The following is a 22,751-nucleotide window of genomic DNA, read 5'->3' on the forward strand; positions in this document are numbered from 1 at the left end:
AATATTTCAGTTAAACTGAAGGTTTTCTATTTCCTCTATTTTCTTTCTTGTTCCTCTTTTGGATACATGATCTACTGAAGTTAGACGTCTTTTTACAGTTACATTATCTCACATTCATGATTCCTCCCCTCACATTTTTGTAAATATTTTATTCTATCTTTTCATGTGACAACACTGAAGAAATGACCTTCTGCTACAATGTAAAGTAGTGAGTGCACAGCCTGTATAACAGTGTTTAATGTTGTGTCCCCTCAAAATAACTGTCTAAACTTTGGCAACAAAGTGGAAATGTCCAACTTGGGCTACAATTTTCATTTTTTCCTCTCCGATGTCATGTGACTCATTATTGTTACAAAGTCTCAGGGGTCTTAAATTTCACTTATCACTCTCACACTCTCTAATACTGGTCACTGTAAGTTCAACATGACACTTCATGGCAAGGAACTATCTGAGGATCTGAAAAAAAAAATTGTTGCTCTACATTAAGTTGACCAAGGCTATAAAAAGATTTCCAAGACCCTGATACTGAGCTGCAGCATGGTGGGCAAGATCATGCAGGTGTTTCACAGGACAGGTTCCACAGACCTCGCCATGATCGACTGGAGAAGTTAAGTGCACATGCTCAGCATCCTATCCAGAGGTTGAAATAAGTGTATAAGTGCTTGCTGCCAGTGCTTTTGTTTTATAGGCGGAGCTTCCTGATGTCACCACTGTTGTTTGCTAGCAGCAGGGCCCAGGAGAGAGGCAGCAGCGGTGATGTCAGGAAGCTCCACCCATGCCCCAAGCCAGCACCGGAACGAAAACAATGGAGGAAGATAGCGAGAGCACGTATGGTTATCATCAGTGCCACCCGCATTACCTGCCTGTACCAAGAGGTTAGTGCTGGTGACACTGATGACAGATTTCCTTTGAGAAAGAAGAGTAAAAAAAAAAAAGAATCCAAAAATGTAAATAGTAAGTAACAATAAAAGACATAATAATCAAGAATTGTGATGTCCGGATGAAGGAATTAATATGCTTTCTATATGGTAGCATAAATCCTTCTCCTGTAAAACTTTGCAAAAATGATTATAAGGATTATGCAGATCAATGGAATTATGACAATCAATATGATATACATTAGAGAAAATCCACAAGTTATTGCTACTTTAGACAACTCTGTACCAGCCAGTGATGGTGGCGATCCACACCTGGTATATTTCTTATCTAGAAAGATCTGCTCGTGCTGCTTGTACCAGGTTAGAAATTCTATGTTGGAGCATGAACAGTCAATGGGATTGTAGCTCAAATTGATGGTGGTTGCCTCTGATATATTCCGCACCATTTCAATAGGAATAGTCAAGATCTTGTTAAAGGCAAAATTTAAGGAAATGTTTTTTAGGTCTGCAAAAGCATCTGTAGCAAATGCAGTTAGACTGTTATGACTAAGGTCAATAGATGTCAACTTCTCCAGCTTCTGGAAGACGTGTGCCTCTATTACTTCTAAGTTGCAGTTAGACAGTATAAGGCTTTCCAGCTGTATAACCTTGGAAAACAAATTTTCTTCTTTGAGAGTCTTGTTAGGAAATAAATTACCATCCATGTTTAAGAAAACCAGGTTTGTTAGGCCATCAAAAAGCTGCAAATAGTCACTATTTACTTTGCTATAAGACAAATTCAGGGTCCTCAGATGAGCTAAGTTACTGAAAGGACTTGATGATGGCTCAACTATCAAATGGACATGAGTGAAATCTAGAATTTCCAGCTGCTTGTTCTCAGTAAATGCCGGGTTGTCTAATGGGAGTGGTGCTCCGTAACTGAGATTAAGGTGAGAGAGGCTGTGGAGCCCACTGAACTGGGCCCTACAACATTTTGCCGTGTGAAAGTCATTGTGACTTAGGTCCAAATATTGCAGATTTGATAAACTCTCTAAGCATTTGACCCCCAAATCCCATGTGTCTAGATTTCCAACTATGTGTAGATGAGTAACCAATGAATAACTGGCTGAGCTTATACTACAAAGACTGGGAAATTGATTTTTACTAAGAGTGAGTTCCTTTATGATGTTGGGTTGGCCCAATAGTGGAAGAGAATTAAGGTTCATGAATGTCAGATCTAGTTTTCTAATATTGGTCAAACAGGAGAATGTTTCACTTGACTCTTCAAATACATGCCTGTACTGTAGACCGAGCTCCTTCACGGAAATATTACACAGTCCATTCAGATTTCCTGGGAGTATGCTAAAATCTGTATTAATGTCACCAAATGCGCCAATTCTGAGGGTGTGTGTGGTTAATCCATTAAGTCCATTTAAAAGAGATGTTATCTTAGTATTCCAGGTGCAGCCATTGAGATCTAGTAGATAGAAGTCACTACTGTTGAATGCATTGGGCTCAATGTATTTAATATTGTTTCCTTTCAGAATTAATGTCAGATTTTTGAATTGCTGAAGGAATTCAGAATCCTGCACAGATATTGTTTTTATTTGGTTTAATCCAAAGTTTACCAACGACAGGTTGTCTAAGGTAACGTCTTTGGGAAATCCTATAGAGGAGATGAAATTACTTTCCAAATTCAGAGTCACCAGATTTTTAAAACTTTTTAAGGGAAGGAATGATATGTCCACTATAGAGGTTTCCTGTAAATATAAATGCTGGATGGCGCGTGCTCCCTGGAATGCAGTGTCTGCTATGTACAATATAGGATTTCCAGTAAGTATAAGTGTATTAAGCCTTGCATTGTTCCCAAAGGCGTCATTGTATATCCAGTTAATGCCGCACCTGGTACATAGTGGAGAAACATTCTTAGATAGAGAAAAGCAACAAATATAAAACCATTGATTTATTCTTAGTAGCTTCCTATAGAAAGTAAGGGCCCAATGTCCCTTGAGTATCTTTTATACTTTAAGGGCTTGTTCACACAGATGGATCCGGAGCGTATTTTACGCTGCGGATCCGCCCACGATGGACCCTACAGTGTGGCTCCAGATGTGCCTGCTCGGAGCGGCAATCCACCGCTATGAGCAGACACACTGCGTTGTTCTGGTGCCTGAGCGTATGCACGGTGTACTCGAACACAGTGTGTCTGCTCGGAGTGGCGGATTGCCGCTCCGAGCAGGCACATCTGGAGCCACACTGTAGGGTCCATCGTCAGTGGACCTGCAGCGTAAAATACGCTGCGGATCCATCCGTGTGAACGAGCCCTTAAAGTGTTTCCTAGTTGCATAAAGTTTATTCATTGTGTAAAAAAATATTGTGCAATTTTCTAATATAGTTTCTGTATCAGTTCCCCTTGACTGTTAACCTGAAAGAGCTTATGCCATTATAGTAAAACACAGCAAATTTTGTCCAAAAACAGTACCCCACCTGTCCTCATGTTGTGTGTGGTAATGCAGCTCAGTTCCATTGAAGTTAATAGAGCCAAGTTGTAATACCACACACGCAACCTGAGGACAGTTATGGTGCCATATTTGGACAAATTTTGCTCTGCTTTTCTTGGATAACCTGACCTGTCTCACTTTATGGGGTAATAACTTTATAATAGTATAATTTATCCAAGTGATTCTGAGATTGATTTTTCGTGACACTGGTATTTTATGCTACTTGTAAATTTTGGTTGATACTTTCAGTGATCATGTGCATGAGAGCTGGCTCCCGCTGCCAATCCAGAGGGCTTTGCTTCTTAGCCTACGAATGCTCTGTGCTGGATATATTCATCACAGAGCATTAATTACCTTCCCCCAATGATGGGGAAAAAGTGCTCCTGAGCTATGTTCACACAGTATTTTGGGGAATTGTTATTTTACCTGTTAAATTTACATTATATATCTACAGTCTTGGCCATAAATGTTGGCACCACTGAAATTTTTCTATAAAATTAAGTGTTTCTCACAAAAAAGGATTGCAGTAACACTTGTTTTGCTGTACACATGTTTATTCCCTTTGTGTGCATTGGAGCTAAACCAAAAAAGGGAGGGAAAAAAGCAAATTGGACATAATGTCACACCAAACTCCAAAAATGGTCTGGACAAAATTATTGGCACCCTTAACTTTATATTTGGTTGCACACCCTTTGGAAAAAATAATTGAAATCAGTCCATTCCTATAACCATCAATAAGCTTCTTACACCTCTCAGCCGGAATGTTGGACCACTCTCCCTTTACAAACTGCTCCAGGTCTCTCTTATTGGAAGGACACCTTTTCCCAACAGCAATTTTAAGATCTCTCCACAGGTGTTCAATGGGATTTAGATCTGGACTCATTGCTGGCCACTTCAGAACTCTTCAGCACTTTGTTGCTCTCCATTTCTGGGTGCTTTATGACGTATGTTTGGGGTCATTGTCCTGCTGGAAGACCCAAGATCTCTGACACAAACTCAGCTTTCTGACACTGGGCTGTACAGTGTGACCCAGAATCTGTTGGTAATCCTCAGATTTCATAATGCCTTGCACTCATTCAAGGCACCCAGTGCCAGAGGCAGCAAAACAACCCCAAAACATCATTGAGCCTCCACCATATTTCACTGTAGGTACTGTGTTCTTTTGTTTGTAGGCCTCATTCTGTTTTCGGTAAACAGTAGAATGATGTGCTTTACCAAAAAGCTCTATCTTGGTCTCATCTTTCCACAAGATGTTTTCCCAGAAGGATTTTGGCTTACTCAAATTCATTTTGGCAAAATGTAGTCTTGCTTTTTTATGTCTCTGTGTCAGCAGTGGGGTCCTCCTGGGTCTCCTGCCATAGCGTTTCATTAAATTTAAATGTCGACGGATAGTTCACGCTGACACTGATGCTCCCTGAGCCTGCAGGACACCTTGAATATCTTTGGAACTTGTTTGGGGCTGCTTATTCACATTCGGACTATCCTGTGTTGACACCTTTCATCAATTTTTCTCTTCTGTCTACGCCCAGGGAGATTAGCTACCGTGCCATGGATTGCAAACTTCTTGATAATGTGGCTAACTGTGGAAAAACGCAAATCTAGATCTCTGGAGATGGACTTGTAACCTTGAGATTGTTGATACACTGCTCAAAAAAATAAAGGGAACACTTAAACAACACAATGTAACTCCAAGTCAATCACACTTCTGTGAAATCACACTGTCCACTCAGGAAGCAACACTGATTGACAATCAATTTCACATGCTGTTGTGCAAATGGAACAGACAACAGGTGGAAATTATAGGCAATTAGCAAGACACTCCAAAAAAGTGTGGTTCTTCCGGTGGTGACCACAGACCACTTCTCAGTTCCTATGCTTCCTGGCTGATGTTTTGGTCACTTTTGAATGCTGGCTGTGCTTTCACTCTAGTGGTAGTATTAGCCAAAGTCTACAATCCACACAAGTGTCTCAGGTAGTGCAGCTAATCCAGGATGGCACATTAATGCAAGCTGTGGCAAGAAGGTTTGCTGTGTCTGTCAGCTCAGTGTCCAGCACATGGAGGCGCTACCAGAAGACAGGCAGGTACATCAGGAGATGTAGAGGAGGCCTTAGGAGGGCAACAACCCAGCAGCAGGACTGCTACCTCTGCCTTTGTGCAAGGAGGAGCCTGAATGCCATTAGGTAGCAATATGAGATCCTCAGACCCCTTGTGAGACCATATGCTGGTATGGTTGGCCCTGGGTTCCTCCTTATGCAAGACAATGCTAGACCTCATGTGGCTGGAGTGTGTCAGCAGTTCCTGCAAGAGGAAGGCATTGATTCTATGGACTGGCCCGCCCGTTCCCCAGACCTGAATCCGATTGAGCACATCTGGGACATCATGTCTCGCTCCATCCACCGACGACAGGTTGCACCACAGACTGTCCAGGAGTTGGCGGATGCTTTAGTCCAGGTCTTGGTGAACATCCCTCAGGATGACCATCTGCCACCTCATCAGGAGCATGTCCAAGCATTGTAGGGAGGTCATACAGGCACGTGGAAGCCACACACACTACTGAGCCTAATTTTGACTTGTTTTGGACATTACATCAAAGTTGGATCAGCCTGTAGTGTGGTTTTCCATTTTGATTTTGAGTGTGACTCCATATCCAGACCTCCATGGGTTGATAAATTTGATTTCCATTAATAATTTTTGTGTGATTTTGTTGTTAGCACATTCAACGATTAGTTCATACGATTAGTTCATTCATTCAAATCTAGGATGAGTTATCTTAGTGTTCCCTTTATTTTTTTGAGCAGTGCATTTTTCCATAATTTTGGTTCTCAAGTCCTCAGAAAGTTCTCTTCTCCTCTTTCTGTTGTTTATGCTTAGTGTGGCACACACAGACACTCAATGCAAAGACTAAGTGAACTTCTCTCCTTTTTATCTGATTTCAGGTGTGATTTCTATCTTGCCCACACCTGTTACTTGCCCCAAGTGAGTTTAAAGGAGCATCACATGCTTGAAACAATCTTATTTTTCCACAATTTTGAAAGGGTGCCAATAATTTTGTCCAGACCATTTTTGGAGTTTGGTGTGACATTATGTCCAATTTGCTTTTTTTCCTCCATTTTTTGGTTTAGTTCCAATACACACAAAGGGAATAAGTATGTGTATAGCAAAACATGTGTTACTGTAATCCTTTTCTGTGAGAAATACTTAATTTTCTAGAAAAATTTCAGGGGTGTCAACGTTTATGGCCATGACTGTATATATTTATTTATATTAAACTCAATATTAAAACAGTACTTTGTGCATACTTTTTTTTTACAGAGAAATTTAACCTCTTAAGGACCCAGGACGTACGGGGACGTCCCCGCACCCTGGGCCTTAAGGACCCAGGACGTCCCCGTACGTCCTGGCGTTTTCCGGTCTCTGCCGCTCGCCGGGCAGAGATCGGAACCGGATGCCTGCTGAAATGCTTCAGCAGGCATCCAGGGCAAACGCAGAGGGGGGCCATGTAGGCCCCCATGTCGGTGATCGCCGCAAATCGCAAGGGAAATCGCCCTTGCGATCTGCGGCGATACCGGGCTGATCGGGTCTCTGGGACCCGACCGCCCGGTAATTTCGCATGATCCCGGCTGTCACAAACAGCCAGGACCATGCTGAAGTATAGGAGCAAGGTGGCAAGCCTGCCACCTCCTCCTATACCCTGCGATCTGTCGGTTAGTTAACCGACCAATCGCAGGAGGGGGGGGCGGTTACTTCCTCCCGTCCTGCCCGGCCCCTGAAAGTCCGGAGAGGACGGGAGGAAGACCGGAGGACGTGGCGGGGGACGGGGGAGTGCTGGGGACCGGCCACGGTACTTACCTCGTCCCTGAAGACCCGGATCCAGACGATGAAGATGGCGGCGGCGGCGGCGACAGGTGAGTAGATCTTCAGACGCGGTCGGGCCCTTTACAGCAATGCACGTCGCCGTAAAGCGACATGCATTGCTGTAATAGGACCCTGTAAACTACAACTCCCAGCATGCCCAGACAGCCCTTAGCGTCTGGGCATGCTGGGAGTTGCAGTTTTGCAACATCTGGAGGTCCACAGTTTTTGGACCACTGTGCCCTTCCAGATGTTGCAAAACTACACATCCTCAGCATGCCCTTACTGTCCAGGCATGCTGGGAGTTGTAGTGCTGTAACATCTGGCCCTTCAGATGTTGCAGAACTACAACTCCCAGCATGCCTGGACAATTTTGGCATACTGGGGGCTGTAGTTTTGCAACATCTGGAAGGGCACAGATTAGGAACCACTGTATTAGTGGTCTGCAAACTGTAGTCCTCCAGATGTTGCAAAACTACAACTCCAAGCATGCTGGGAGTTGTAGTTCGGCAACATCTGGCTCTAAAGATGTTGCCGAACTACTACTCCCAGCATGCCTGAGAATGTTTGGGAGTTGTGGTTTTGCAACATCTGGAGGCACACTGGTTGGGAAACATTGTTTCCTAACTCAGTGTTTCCCAACCCGTGTGCCTCCAGCTGTTGCAAAACCACAACTCCCAAACATTCTCAGGCATGCTGGAAGTAGTAGTTTTGCAACAGCTGGAGGTCCCCCCCCCTGTGAATGTACAGGGTACATTCACATGGGCAGGGGGCTTACAGAGAGTATCGGGCTGCAAGTTTGCAATGCAGCAAATTTTGCGCGGCAGCTCAAACTCGCTGTAATCCACGGCCCGTGTGACTGTACCCTAAAAACACTACACTTACACAAAATAAAATAAAAAGTAAAAAACACTACATATACACATACCCCTACACAGCCCCCCTCCCTCCCCAATAAAAATGAAAAACGTCTGGTACGCCACTCTTTCCAAAATGGAGCCTCCAGCTGTTGCAAAACAACAACTCCCAGTATTGCCAGACAGCCGTTGACTGTCCAGGCATGCTGGGAGTTTTGCAACAGCTGGAGGCACCCTGTTTGGGAATCACTGGCGTAGAATATCCCTATGTCCACCCCTATGCAAATCCCTAATTCAGGCCTCAAATGCACATGGCACTCTCACTTTGGAGCCCTGTCGTATTTCAAGGCAACAGTTTAGGGCCACATATGGGGTATCGCCGTACTCGGGAGAAATTGACTAACAAATCTTGGGGGTCTTTTTCTCCTTTCACCCCTTATGAAAAGGTGAAGTTGGGGTCTACACCAGCATGTTAGTGTAAAAAAATAAACTTTTTACACTAACATGCTGGTGTTGCCCTATACTTTTCATTTTGACAAGAGGTAAAGGGGAAAAAAGCCCCCCAAAATTTGTAACGCAATTTCTCCCGAGTACGGAGATACGGTGATTTGCACAGGGGTGGCTGATTGTTACAGCGGTTTTGACAAACGCAAAAAAAAAAAAAACCCACATGTGACCCCATTTCGGAAACTACACCCCTCACGGAATGTAATGAGGGGTGCAGTGAGAATTTACACCCCACAAGTGTCTGACAGATCTTTGGAAGAGTGGGCTGTGCAAATTAAAAATGTTGTACAGCCCACTGTTCCAAAGATATGACAGACACCAGTGGGGGGTAAATGCTCACTTTACGCCTTCTTACGTTCCTCAAGGGGTCTTGTTTTCAAAATGGTATGCCATGTGGGGGTTATTTTGCTGTCCTGGCACCATATGGGCTTCCTAAATGCGACATACCCCCCGAGCAAAATTTGCTCTCAAAAAGCCAAATATGACTCCTTCTCTTCTGAGCATTGTAGTTCGCCCGTAGTGCACTTCAGGTCAACTTATGGGGTACCTCCATACTCAGAAGAGATGTGGTTACAAATTTTGGGGGGTATTTTCTGCTATTAACCCTTGCAAAAATGTGAAATTTGGGGGGGAAACACACCTTTTAGTGATTTTTTTTTTACGTATGCAAAAGTCGTGAAACCCCTGTGGGGTATTAAGGCTCACTTTATTTCTTGTTACGTTCCACAAGGGGTCTAGTTTCCAAAATGGTATGCCATGTGTTTTTTTTTTTTGCTGTCCTGGCACCATAGGGGCTTCCTAAATGCGACATGCCCCCGAGCAAAATTTGCTCTCAAAAAGCCAAATATGACTCCTTCTCTTCTGAGCATTGTCGTTCACCCATAGTACACCTCAGGTCAACTTATGGGGTACCTTCATACTCAGAAGAGATGGGGTTACAATGTTTGGGGGGTATTTTCTGCTATTAACCCTTGCAAAAATGTGAAATTTGGGGGGAAACCCACATTTTAGTGAAATTTTATTTTTATTTTTTTACATATGAAAAGTCGTGAAACTACTGTGGGGTATTAAGGCTCACTTTATTCCTTGTTACGTACCTCAAGGGGTCTAGTTTCCAAAATGGTATGCCATGTGGGGGATTTTTGCTGTTCTGGCACCATAGGGGCTTCCTAAATGCAACATGCCCCCCAAAAACCATTTAAAAAAAAGTACTCTCCAAAATCCCCTTGTCGCTCCTTCGCTTCTGAGCCCTCTACATTTTCCTTACAAGCAGAGAGCTTCAAAGTTAGAAAAATGCAAAATTTTCAAATTTTTCATAAAATTTTGGGATTTTTCACCAAGAAAGGATGCAAGATACCACAAAATTTTACCACTATGTTAAAGTAGAATATGTCACGAAAAAACAATCTCTGAATCAGAATGATAACTAAAAGCATTCCAGAGTTATTAATGTTTAAAGTGACAGTGGTCAGAATTGCAAAAAATGGCCGGGTCCTGAGGTGTAAAATGGCTGGGTCCTTAAGGGGTTAAGCAGCCTTTTAATGTAGCAGACTTAAAAACAGCAAAAATTGTAGAAAAGAATGGCAGAAAATCTTCAGAAAATAATTAGTAAAAATAGATAAGCATACCAGTACATATAAGGAAGTTGTGTAGTCTCAAAGAGTTAAAAAAGTAACAAAAAATAGGTGGCAGCAGAGAGGTGGCAGCAGAGAGCACTGTGCCTGACTGGAAAGACTACATGACTTCCTCCAGCGCATATAGAAGCTGATAACTAGGCTTGAAATAAAAGACCACTCATGTATTGCATAGATGGAGTTCTACTGGACAGATTTTTTATGCTACACCTAAATCAGAAAACAGTGCACCACAAACTAAATGTGTAAATATCTTTATTGATTTTAACAAAAAAAGGTAAAAAAAAAAAAACATACAATATAGACATCACGTAGAGGCACAAGAGTACATACAGAGAATAGATACCATATATAATCGAGTATAAGCCGAGTTTTTCAGCACGATTTTTCGTGCTGAAAACGCCCCCCTCGGCTTATACTCGAGTGAACTCTCCGCCTGTCAATCCTTTCATCAGTGGTCTTCAACCTGCGCACCTCCAGAGGTTGCAAAACTACAACTCCCAGCATGCCCGGACAGCCATTGGCTGGGTGTTGTAGTTTTGCAACCTCTGGAGGTCCGCAGGTTGAGAACCACTGATGAAGGGATTTACAGGCGGTAATGATGAAGGGGGGGGGATGATGACGGGGGTCTGGATGATGTATTTCCCACCCTAGGCTTATAGTCGAGTCAATAACTTTTTATTTTTTTTTTTTTTTTTTTTTTTTTTTTTTTTTTTCCCCTGGATTTTTGGGGTAAAATTAGGGGCCTCGGCTTATATTCGGGTCGGCTTATACTCGAGTATATAAGGTATGTAGGCAAAACCCATAAGATATAACACACTGTAGTGAAACATGCCAGGCACAAATACATAATGAACGTACATCCAGTGCACAAAGCAATGCAAAAGATAAACCTGGACTAGAATAATAGATCAATCATTTAGGTTGCCAAACCATACCTACATAAACCTATGGGGCTTGTATAGGTATGGTTTGGTACCCTAAATGATTGATCTATTATTCTAGTCCAGGTTTATCTTTTGCATTGCTTTGTGCACTGGATGTACGTTCATTATGTATTTGTGACTGGCATGTTTTACTATAGTGGCCCTCATTTACTATTCTAAACCCTTGTTTTGTCGGGTTTCCTTGGCACATCTTTGTCTGCGACATGTAGCAGACATCGTGCGCCAGTCTGCTACACGATGCAACATTTTTTCCCGACGGACCCGATGTGGATTCTCCCAAACCCGGAAAAAGGGGCGTAACCCGACATTTCTGAGCTTTCCCACATATTTATAAAGGTTTCCTACCCAAATTTGTTGAATTGTTGTGGATTTTTTCCCGACAACTCAGAGGAGTTGGAAACCAAAACCAACAAAACCCACGTGCGACAAACAGGATGCGACATAATAATAAATACCAGGGGGAAAAAGCAGTCGGGTAAGAAAGCAACATAGACTTACAACCCAATTTTCTAAGTAAATGAGGGTCATTGTGTTATATCTTATGGGTTTAGCCTACATATCTATTCTCTGTATGTACTCTGGTGTCTCTATGTGATGTCCATATTGTATGTTTAACCTTCTTTTTGTTAAAATCAATAAAGATATGTGTACATTTGCTACATTTAGTTTGTGGTGCACTGTTTTCTGATTTAGTTGTAGCATATTTAATGTGCACATTTACCTACAGGAGTTTGTAGGGTTTTTGTTAGGTTTTTGGAGAGATTTTTAGTTGCTCTCTCCCCTGTCTTAAAAAGGAGGTCTAACCCGGAAACCCTGTTTATAAAATTCATATGACCTAATAGGACATATGAAAATGGATGATGTTTATTATTTCATTATCAATAAACAACACAAAGGCATTTACAGAAATGATTACCGTGATAAATCTAAATATTCCAAGTTTTCTAAATGGCTGAAGACCCAGTAATAAAGGGCGGACAATGAGTTAAAGCTGAAATCTAGACTCTCTGTGCTGCTGGGTATCATGTGGGGCACCTCCTGCAGTCCTCTATCCTCACAGCTGTAACTTTTATTGACGATAATCTGGAAATTAGATCAAATAAAAGAAATAATGCACAAATAGTAAAGACAAACAGTACACAACAAGTACAACTCAAATCTCATCTGTAGTGTATATATATATTATTTATATACTGTAAATACAACATGGCAGAATAACAGGAGAAGCGATGTGACCTTCTGCCGTAACACTGAGAGTAGAATTTCAATAGTGATTTTGCTTGTGCAAAATGTTTTCAGCTATTAGGTGAATTTTACAAATAAAAACAACATGATGGGAGTTGTAGTGTTGCAACAGCTGAAAGTCCTCAGATTGGAGACTTTGGCTCTAGAACAGTGTTTCCCAACCAGGGCCTTTGGCTGTCCGTGCATGCTGGGAGTTGTAGTTTTGAAACAGCTGGATGTGCCCTGGTTGGGAAACACAGCTCTAGAAGAACCAGCATATCCACACATCACATGGGCAACCCACTGAATTTAATGCAATCTGTGTAATGCTCCATTTCTCCTGTGGGGGTGCTGCAGGGAAATTGAACACCTTCTCTAGAGCGACTCATAGCTAATAGATGATGGTTCCAAAATAGTTACTCGTTTCTACTAACTCAGAGTTCCCTTTTAGCATACTTATAAATTAGTTTCCTACACCAGACAACCCCTTTAACATCCCTTTTCTACATCAAATACATTAAAGAGTTAAATAGACGGAGAGACAAAGTGCTTTGTCCGGCACTGCTGCTGATACCAACACGGACTGAGGTTATGGGACGTGTTGGAGTGTTCCCCAAAGTAATGGTGGTGCTCTGGCTTATTGATACAAGTCTCATTTCTTGGCACAAAAGGAAAATGAAAAAGTCGGCAAACTCACCATAACTTCTTTTTCAGGGTAGCTTCTTTATTGTATACTCACATATATAAAACATTGTGCAGATGGGGGAGAGGGATTACGGTGGGGGGCATTCACTGTCGGGCGACAGAATCTGTTTCACTCGATACTCGAGCTTCCTCTGGCCTGAGGTGACAGTGAATGCCCCCCCACCGTGATCCCTCTCCCCCATCTGCACAATGTTTTATATATGTGAGTATACAATAAAGAACTACCCTGAAAAAGAAGTTATGGTGAGTCTGACGACTTTTTCATTTTCCTTTTGTGACAAGACATTAAAGAGTTACTCCGCTACCCACCACCGGAACATTGAGTTCCGAACACTGTGTGCGGGCTTCCGTGTTCCGGCCCGCCTCCTCGTGATGTCACGCCACGTCATGTGACGTCACGTCTCGCCCACTCAATGAAAGTCTATGGGAGGGGGCTTGACGGCCGTCACGCCCCCTCCCATAGACTTTCATTGAGGGGGCAGGCCGTGACGTCATCAGGGGGCGGGCGTGAACACGGGAGCCCGCACACAGTGTTCGGAACTCAATGTTCTGGACGCTGGGTAGCGGAGTAACTCTTTAAGGATTAACACAATAAACCTCTTTTATGCAATCTAATGGATGACCACAAATACATATGCAGCTATTATCACAGATTCATTGATGAATAAATGGGAACTGGATTTTTTTTAGTCTTGTTTGCTTTTACATTACACACAAGTGGTAAACCCAATACACAGTATGTGGATCTAATATTTACAAGTTTGTTCCACTTTTTGCCATTTTGAAAACCCCCTCATAGATAAAGTCTTTGTATCTCCTCCTTCTGATGGTGATTACTCATTAATCTTGTATAATTTTTAATTATATTAAGATATTATTAACACTTAGGGGGAAAAAAGTTAATGAAACATCTGTTTGTGATGGATGACGCGAGTGTCTTCCGAGCATTGAGGGATTTGTGTGTAAGTGACAGGTGGTTGTCAGGCATATGTGCTCTCTACGGTCTAGTGACTCCCGATTACATACGCTACGCACAACAGCCTATCATCATGTTATCGTATATTTCTGATGTTCTGTTCAGTGTTATGGGATTTTAGTATATGGCAGTGGCTTCCAACCTGTGAGAAGATACAACACATGAAATGCTAGGAGTTGTAGTTTTATAACAGATATAGAGCCACAGGTTGGATAGTATCAGGTTAGATAAGAAGACCACACATGGAATACTGTGTACAGTACTGGGCACCAGTGTACAAGAAAGATATAGTGGAGCTGGAGAGGGTTCAAAGACGGGCAACACGAGTAATACGGGGAATGGGAGGACTACAGTACCCAGAAAGAGTATCAGAATTAGGGTTATTTAGTTTAGAAAAAAGAAGGCTTAGGGGAGACCTAATAACTATGTATAAATATATCAGGAGAGACAGTACAGAGATCTCTCCCATAATCTATTTATACCCAGGACTGTATGTATAACAAGGGGGCATCCTCTACGTTTAGAGGAAAGAAGGTTTCTACACCAGCACAGACGGGGGTTCTTTACTGTAAGAGCAGTGAGACTATGGAACTCTCTGCCAGAGGAGGTGGTCATGGTGAACTCTGTAAAAGAGTTGAAAAGGGGTCTGGATTCATTTTTGGAGAATAATAACATTGCTGGTTATGTATATTAGATTTATAGGGACAGAAGGTTTATCCAGGGATTTATTCTGATGCCATATTTGGAGTCGGGAAGGAATTTTCACCTCTAGTATGAGGGTTTTTTGCCTTCCTCTGGATCAACCAGGTAGGGACTCATTAGGGTTATAGGTTGAACTTGATGGACTCTGGTCTTTTTTCAACCTTATGAACTATGTTACTATGTAACAGATATATAGTTAACACGTGTATGGAAAACTTCATATAAAACAAAAAGCCCACAGCCTTTCCTCTTTTCCTTCTAAAATGTATATATTTAAATGCCCATTGACAACAAGCATAACATACCATATACTGTCATGAAATATACAATAGTCTTATCCTGCTGTGCAGTCTAATATAACAATACCAATTGTTCTTTACTTATCTGATATATCCTTTCCATACTCTATGGCACGTACCTCAGAACAGATGGGTTCAGGTTCCGTCGAGGGCACTGGATAAAATACAAGCGAAAAAACTAAGAAAAGGGCAACAGCCATTGTCCGGATGGAGAAGTTTGAGAGCAGAACTTTTATTTCTCTCTATAGAGGAAGCATGGGCTGCCAGCCGGAATAGAATAGAAATTGTTGAAGTGGTTTGTTACTGAACGTTTCCTGAAAAAGTCAATGTTAATAGCGACCAATCACTGCCCGGCACAAAATCTGAACAACATGCTGCCTATTATATACTGGTGGGAATGTCTGGATGGAAACATCTGAAAACAGCTGACATCTGAAGTTGTGAGGAACAGCACCATGATAGGTTTCTATCTCATATACATGGTCTGATATACATTCACTCCATGCTGGGAGTAGTAGTATCACATCAGATGTAAGCTGCAGCCATTGATATGTGAGGTCAGACATGCAGGACATTCATTTAGTGGTTGTCTTGTAGGTTCACAGTTCTTTAACCCCTTGGGGACCAAGTCCTTTTTTACCTTAACCCCTTAAGGACGCAGCCCTTTTTCACCTTAAGGACTGAGCCCTTTTTCGCAATTCTAACCACTGTCGCTTTAAGCATTAATAACTCTAAAAACGTTTTTTTACCTAATATTCTGATTCTGAGATTGTATTTTTATGACATATTATACTTTATTTTGGTGGTAAATTTTCGTCGTTACTTGCATCCTTTTTTGGTGGAAAATCCCCAAATTTCATGAAAATCTTTAACATTTTGCATTTTTCTAACTTTGAAGCTCTCTACTTGTAAGGAAAATGGATATTGCAAATAAATTTTATTTTTATTCACAAATGGCATCGTAAATAGGACATATTTTTACTTTTTGAAAAAATTATAGGGCTTCAAAGTAGAGCAGCAATTTTCAAAAATTTCATGAAAATTGCTAAATCTGAAGAAACATGTTACAGAACTACAACTCCCTGTAACAGTGGTCTCCAAACTGTGACCCTCCAGATGTTGCAAAACTACAACTCCCAGCATGCTGGGAGTTGCAGTTTGGCAACCATTAGGAAGGGCAGCAGTAAATATCGCTTGCTGCCCCCTACCTCCCCCCCCCCACCGTAGTTTCCCTACCTGCGCCGTGATCTCCGCTGTCTCCAGCGACTATCGGCGGTCCCCACACATCTTCTTTGCAGGTACCGGCCTCCATCTTCTCCCCCCCATTCTGCCCGACATTCAGGTGTGGGCAGAACGGGGGGTTGCCATGGCAACCCAATGTCCTGCGCTGCCATTGGTCAGAATCAGTTCTGACCAATGGCAGGGGATAGGAGGAGATAGCAGGATGATCGGGGCTGTCACTGTCAGCTCCGATCATCCCAATTTTCCGGGTGATCGGGTCACCAGAGACCTGATCAGCCCGGAATAGCAGAAAATCGCATGTCTGAATTGACATGTAATTTTCTGTGATCGCTGATTGATTCCAGCAGGCATCCCAGTCCCCAACCGGCTAGCGGCGGGGACCGGAATTCCCACGGGTGTATGCATGCGCCCTACGTCCTTAAGGACTCGGGATGCAGGACGTATGCATACGCCCCACGTCCTTAAGAGGTTAAGGACCGAAATTTTTTTTGCAATTCTGACCACTGTCACTTTAAGCATTAATAACTCTGGGTTGCATTTACTTATGAATTTGATTCTGAGATTGTTTTTTGGTGACATATTCTACTTTATGTTAGTGGTAAATTTTCGTCGATACTTGCATCAATTCTTGGTGAAAAATGTAATGAAAAATTTGAAAATTTAGCATTTTCAGAGCTTTGAAGCTCTCTGCTTGTAAGGAAAATAGACATACCAAATAAATTATATATTGATTCACATATACAATATGTCTACTTTATGTTGACATCATATAGTTGACATGTTTTTACTTTTTGAAGACATTAGAGGCCTTCTAAGTTCAGCAGCAATTTTTCAAGTAAATTTCAAAATCTGAATTTTTCAGGGACCAGTTCAGTTTTGAAGTGAATTTGAGGGTCTTTATGTTAGAAATACAACATAAAACTGCACCCCTCAACGTATTCAAAATGACATTCGGAAAGTTTGTTAACCCTTTAGGTGTTTCACAGGAATAGCGGCATAGTGTTTTTAAAATTCAAAATCTTCATTTTTAACACTAACATGTTATTGTAGACCCATATTTTTTTATTTTTACAAGGGGTAAAAGGAGAAAAAGCCCCCAAAATTTGTAACCCAATTTCTCTCGAGTAAGGAAATACCTCATAATTGGATGTAAAGTGCTCTGTGGGTGCACTAGTGGAGAAGAGAAGGAGCGACAATGGGATTTTGGAGAGGAAATTTTGTTGAAATGGTTTTTGCGGGGCATGTCGCCAGAACAGCGAAAAACACCCCAAAATGGCATACCATTTGGGAAACTACACTTCTCAAGGAACGTAACAAGGGGTACAGTGAGCCTTACAACCCCACAGGTATTTGACGATTTTGCATTGAATTTGTACGTGAAAATGAAACAAAATTTTTACTAAAATGCTGATGTTATCCCAAATTTTTCATTTTTACAAGGGGTAATAGGTGAAAATGTCCCCCAAAATTTGTAACCCCATTCCTTTTGAGTAAGGAAATAGCTCATGTGTGGATGTAAAGTGCTCTGTGGGTGCACTACAATGCTCAGAAGTGAAGGAGCAACAATGGAATCTTGGAGAGAGTATTTGGTTGGAATAGAAGTCTAAGGCCATGTGTGTTTACAAAGCCCCCCGTGGTGCCAGGATAGTGTTCACTAGTTCACTATTCTGGCATGGTCTGTCAGTGAGTGTTGGGAGTTATAGGTTTGCAACCGCAGGAGGCACACGGGTTGGGAAACATTGAGTTAGGAAACAGACAATGTTTCCCAACGGTTGTGCCTCCAGTTGTTGCAAAACTACTAAAACTCCCAACATGTAATGACAGCTGAAGGGCATGTTGGGAGTTGTAGTTATGCAACAACTGGAGGAGAACAGTTTGGAGACCACTCTGTAGTGGTCTCCAAACTAACCCTCCAGATGTTGCCGAGCTACAACTCCCAGCATGCCTGGACAGTCTCGGCATGCTTTGACTTGACATCTGGAGCACTACAGTTTGGACACCACTGTGTAGTGGTCTCCAAACGGTGCCCTTCCAGATGTTGCAAAACTACAACTCCCAGCATGCTGAGACTGTCCAGGCATGCTGGGAGTTGTAGTTCTGCAAAATCTGAAGGGCCACATGTTACAGAACTACAACTCCCAGCATGCGTGGACAGTCTGGTCATGCTGAAAGTTGTAGTTTTGCAACATCTGGAAGGACACAGTTTGGAGACCACTGCACAGTGGTCTCCAAGCTGTGGCCCTCCACATGCTGCAAAACTACAACTCCCAGCATGCCCAGACAGCCAAAGGCTGGGAGTTGTAGTTCTCAAACTTCTAGAAGCAGCAATGAAGATCACTTTACAGCGATCTTCACTGCTGCCTCCACTTGCCTGCCGGTCCTGTGTCCTCGGTTCCCGCGTGATGAAGGTACCTGCCGCCATCTTCACCCGCTCTATCCCAGATTCCGGTGGGCAGAGCGGGGGATCACAACTGTCAACCCCCCCTTCCCCGCCCCTGCCCTGTGATTCGCCGGTCAGTCCTGATCGGCCAATCGCAGGGGATAGGAGGAGGTGGCACCACTGCCACCTCACTCCTATCCTTCAACTGACAGGTTAGTCTTACACATTCATGTTTGGATCAAGTTTTGTTTTTTGCAGTGCAGCATTGCATGGCCTACAAGACTTCATACACCTTTTGGTGCTCACCTTAGGTAAAAACATTACCCCTCAGTCCCACAACAAATGCCTTCATGCCAGCTCACTGCTCTATGCTGATGAGGGGGATGAACTCTGATAACAAATGGTGACCCTGATTGTGGAGGAGCTGCACTCTGCCACTAAATCCCTTAGGCTCAGGCTTAGCAGGACCAACAGAGCTCTATGTAGCCTCGCCCACATCAGGAACAACATGCAATAAGTCAAAGGCCACTGTATGTCCGCAACCCTGGTCAGTCTTGATCAGGAAAAAGGTCTTTCACTGTGTTTCATACATGTTTATGGGTGTTCATGTTATGTTGACCTGATGTACCTTGATATTTTCAGCAGAGTATTGGTGAACGGCTGAACTGACCCCTTTTTGGTCCTCTCTGGGGTCAGGGAAGTCTACTCTCTTTCACTTCTTCTTTTTGTTTGTGTTTTAGAACTTCTTGCCAGAGTCTAGAAGGGCAAAATCCAGAGGTCAGATGATTCACCGTACCGGGACCAGACCAGCAAGGGGCCAAGTGGATGTGGCCAAGTACATGGATGACATGACCATCTTCTGCAACATTGACCAGCATTCGGTAATGGCCCTTGTCCAGACCTGTTAAGAATTTGACATGGCTGCAGGAGCAAAGGTCAACTGTGGCACCTTGGAGACTACTGCGGCCTGTTCCTCTTTTTCCTTTAACCGGACTTTATCAAGATCTTGAGTCTAGCGGCCCTGAAGTCTTGGCACGATAGTCAAAGCTAAAGTCAATACTAAGATTGGACTGTGGAGCCTCAGACAATTCACCATGGAGGGAAAGACTCTTGTGCTGCTCCAATTCACAGCGCAAGCCTGGCCCCTTCATTTTACCATATGTTGGGCCATTAGAAGGACAGTCTTTCACTTTATTTGGGGCTCCAAATTAAAGTAAAAAACACAGTGATGTACAAGTTGCCACGCAGGAGGGGGAAAGGAGTTACAGATATTTCTACTCTTCTGCAGACCTTCTTTGCATGATACAATTGTGATAGCCTGGGGGGTGTAGGGTATGGGGAGTGTAGCTGTGCAGCAATTAAAGGGTGCTTGTTAACCCTTGCTATTCGTGACGCCAGGGTGAGGGGGTCCTCAATAACGCTTTTCCTACCGCCACCCTTCCCAAGAGCGATAGGGAGGTAGATAAGAAGAATAGATTGTTCACAACCGGAGAGTTTCTGAAACAGCATTAACGTTTACTGAAGATTTTCTGCAAGCTTCAATAATACAACAGTCTCTGAGTATATCAACAGCTTTTCCTTGGAGATTGACAAAGATTGGGACTTTAGCATTAAGAGTCTTTTTAGTATATTGCGTTGCTCCACTGGATTTAGGGGTTAATTGCGGTCCAGTAGTCACGCTAACATTTGCAGGGATTCAGATTTGAACTCATGATTTTGGTTCCGCTGAGGCTGGAGGTTTTGAGGCCTAGCGTGTCTTTGAAAGTTGCGTAGCACCGTCCTGTTAGTCCGGTATCCACGAGAGAAGCAACCCAAGAGAGCGTTAATTGGACGCAGCTCCCTTATATGGGCAGGGGCTGGACTAACGCTAATTGGTCCAAACGGATGTCAATCACCATTACAGAGATTTGTGGGTAACACGTGACCCAAGGACCTCCTAAGGTCCTACAATATACCATAGAGGTTACTAGCATGGTCACATGACCGAAGGTCCTGCAACGCTGAACAAGGTAAGTACTATACATTAATATAGAATATATAATTATTAAATATATACATTTATTATCATTAAAGATAGACTTTAGGAGAGCCGACTAGGGGCTGTCCCACTTGAGGAACCCTACCTGAACGTAGTTACTCTGACTTTGGGGACCTCTACACTAGGTACGGTATGCAATACGGTACCGGGACACCACACAATGTTTGCAGGACTCTGATGTTAACAGAAGGAGGTTCAGCAGGCCGGTCCATGTCTAGCTTTTTCCTTCTGCCTCTCTAGAGGAGGCTGGGATGGGGAAAGTGGGTCAACTCCTACCCTTAAGACTGGGAACCCCCCTGGTAATATCAGGAAGTTCTCAAATTTGTGAGGGAATACCAGCTCGAGGGTCTCAAGCCTGGCTTGTGGAAACCAAAGACTGTCCAGAAGCTTTTCAAAGCAAAGGATTTAGTGGAGTCTGTGGATTCAGTTGAGTGTGGCTTTTATCTGTGGCTTTTAGTGGGCTTACCAACTGGCATGGATGGCCATTCAGGAGGTTCTGCCCTTGAGAACTTTCATGCCCGCAGACATTGCAACACCAGGTACTGCCCGAGATGCCCACTGCCTGTCAGTGCTCTTTGCCCAGGTCCTGCTAAATGCCCTGGAATATGAACTCAGACTCTTTTCCCAGGAGTAGCCTATTGCACTGCTCTGTGCTCTTTCCTAGAAATCGCATGGTTAGTGCTATCAGAGAGTTCTGGCACCTTATGAAATGTTATAAGGATGCTTTGTGGTTTGCCAGGAAATGCCTTATTATAAACTTGGAGATGATGTCTGTCCAGGACTGCAGCAGGCTGGTCCGGAGGCTGCTCAGAAACTATTCCATCAGGGACAGTTTGGATGTCTAGGAAGAACGGAATTAACATTTATTTCCTTCACTCCTCTCCATTGTCTGTTTTGTCTCTCAATAAAGCTTTGTAATTTCCCTTCTATACCCACTTCTTTCCCAACCCCTATGCCCTTTCACTGTCTGTAATGCTTTATTGTTTGACTTTCATAATGTGTGCAGGAATGTTAGAGTAGCATGTGGTATGATGTATAGTGTAGAGATGCTGTATGTTGTACTGTCATACTACAGTATGTATGGTGAGGGTATTCATTTGTTGGGTGCTGCTTCCTGGCCTTAGCTGCATTGCAGTACATTGTATGTATGTATGTGTAATGACATTTGATTGCTAATAAAGATATTTTACTATAAGACATGTTCTAAGGTTCTTGGAGGGCTCAAGATTTGGTTTGCAAGATTCTACCTCCAATATAGAGCACTGTCTTCCTTTTGGAGGAAAGCTACTTTGCAGCTCCTCATAGCTGAAGTAAAATTTCCTAAAAGCACCAGAATTATGTGCAGGTAAATTTTTAAGATATCTTTATAGGGTTTCATGATGTCTATTTTATATAACTGTTTGTTTACAGTAATTTCCCATGCCTATGTTTCTTGATGTTCTAGGGTATATTTAAAGGGTGTTCCTTTATACTGTATAACTTCATCACTTGTCCTGGTATTTAAATAGGTAGGTTTAGCAGGGGGAGGAGTTGGTACAGAATGATCTTTTCCCCATGTGCCCTCCTTCTCTGTTTTAATTTCTATTTCTATTTTTGTAAATGTAATGATGATCGATATAAGTGATAACAATATTCTAGCAAAAGTAGAAGTTTATTGGGGAAAACTGTACAATTGACTGTAGGCTTTAATACCCTGTTGAGCCACCTCTAACCTGAATACAAGATGAGATACCGTTGAGATCAGGGTGTAGCTGGAAACCACAGGGTTTTGCAAAAAATTGTCCTGGGCTTTAATATGTGCTATTAATCTACTAGCCCCTTTTCCAGTTATAATGTATCTAAGGTCTCAGGTTCATTTTGGCAAACTGTAGTCTTGCTTTTTTATGTCTCTGTGTCAGCGGTGGGGTCCTCCTGGGTCTCCTGCCATAGCGTTTCATTTCATTTAAATGTCGACGGATAGCTCGTGCTTACACTGATGCTCCCTAAGCCTGCAGGACAGCTTGAATATCTTTGGAACTTGTTTGGGGCT

General features: G+C 42.7%; 1 protein-coding gene across 1 annotated transcript; it reads right to left on the reverse strand.

The window, feature by feature from the left end:
- Positions 1-206: 206 nt before the first annotated feature.
- On the reverse strand, positions 207-15,317 carry CD180 (CD180 molecule). The gene is made up of 3 exons (XM_056552462.1): positions 15,182-15,317; positions 12,073-12,239; positions 207-2,759 (listed from the first exon to the last, which is right to left on the reverse strand). The coding sequence occupies exons 1-3, from the start codon at positions 15,260-15,262 to the stop codon at positions 1,022-1,024; spliced, it is 1,986 nt and encodes a 661-aa protein (XP_056408437.1). The 5' UTR covers positions 15,263-15,317; the 3' UTR covers positions 207-1,021.
- Between the last annotated feature and the right edge of the window lie 7,434 nt (positions 15,318-22,751).

This window comes from Hyla sarda, chromosome 1, assembly GCF_029499605.1.
Source record: "Hyla sarda isolate aHylSar1 chromosome 1, aHylSar1.hap1, whole genome shotgun sequence".
NCBI classification, from domain to species: Eukaryota; Metazoa; Chordata; class Amphibia; order Anura; family Hylidae; genus Hyla; species Hyla sarda.

Bases quoted from the DNA above. Each gene is read 5' to 3' on its own strand.
- CD180 (XM_056552462.1), bottom strand. From the start codon at position 15,262: ATGGCTGTTGCCCTTTTCTTAGTTTTTTCGCTTGTATTTTATCCAGTG. The intron at 12,240-15,181 runs GTACGTGCCATA...TCTAATTTCCAG, and splicing joins CTGAACCCATCTGTTCTGAG to ATTATCGTCAATAAAAGTTA. The intron at 2,760-12,072 runs GTAATCATTTCT...ACTATGTACCAG, and splicing joins GAATATTTAGATTTATCACG to GTGCGGCATTAACTGGATAT.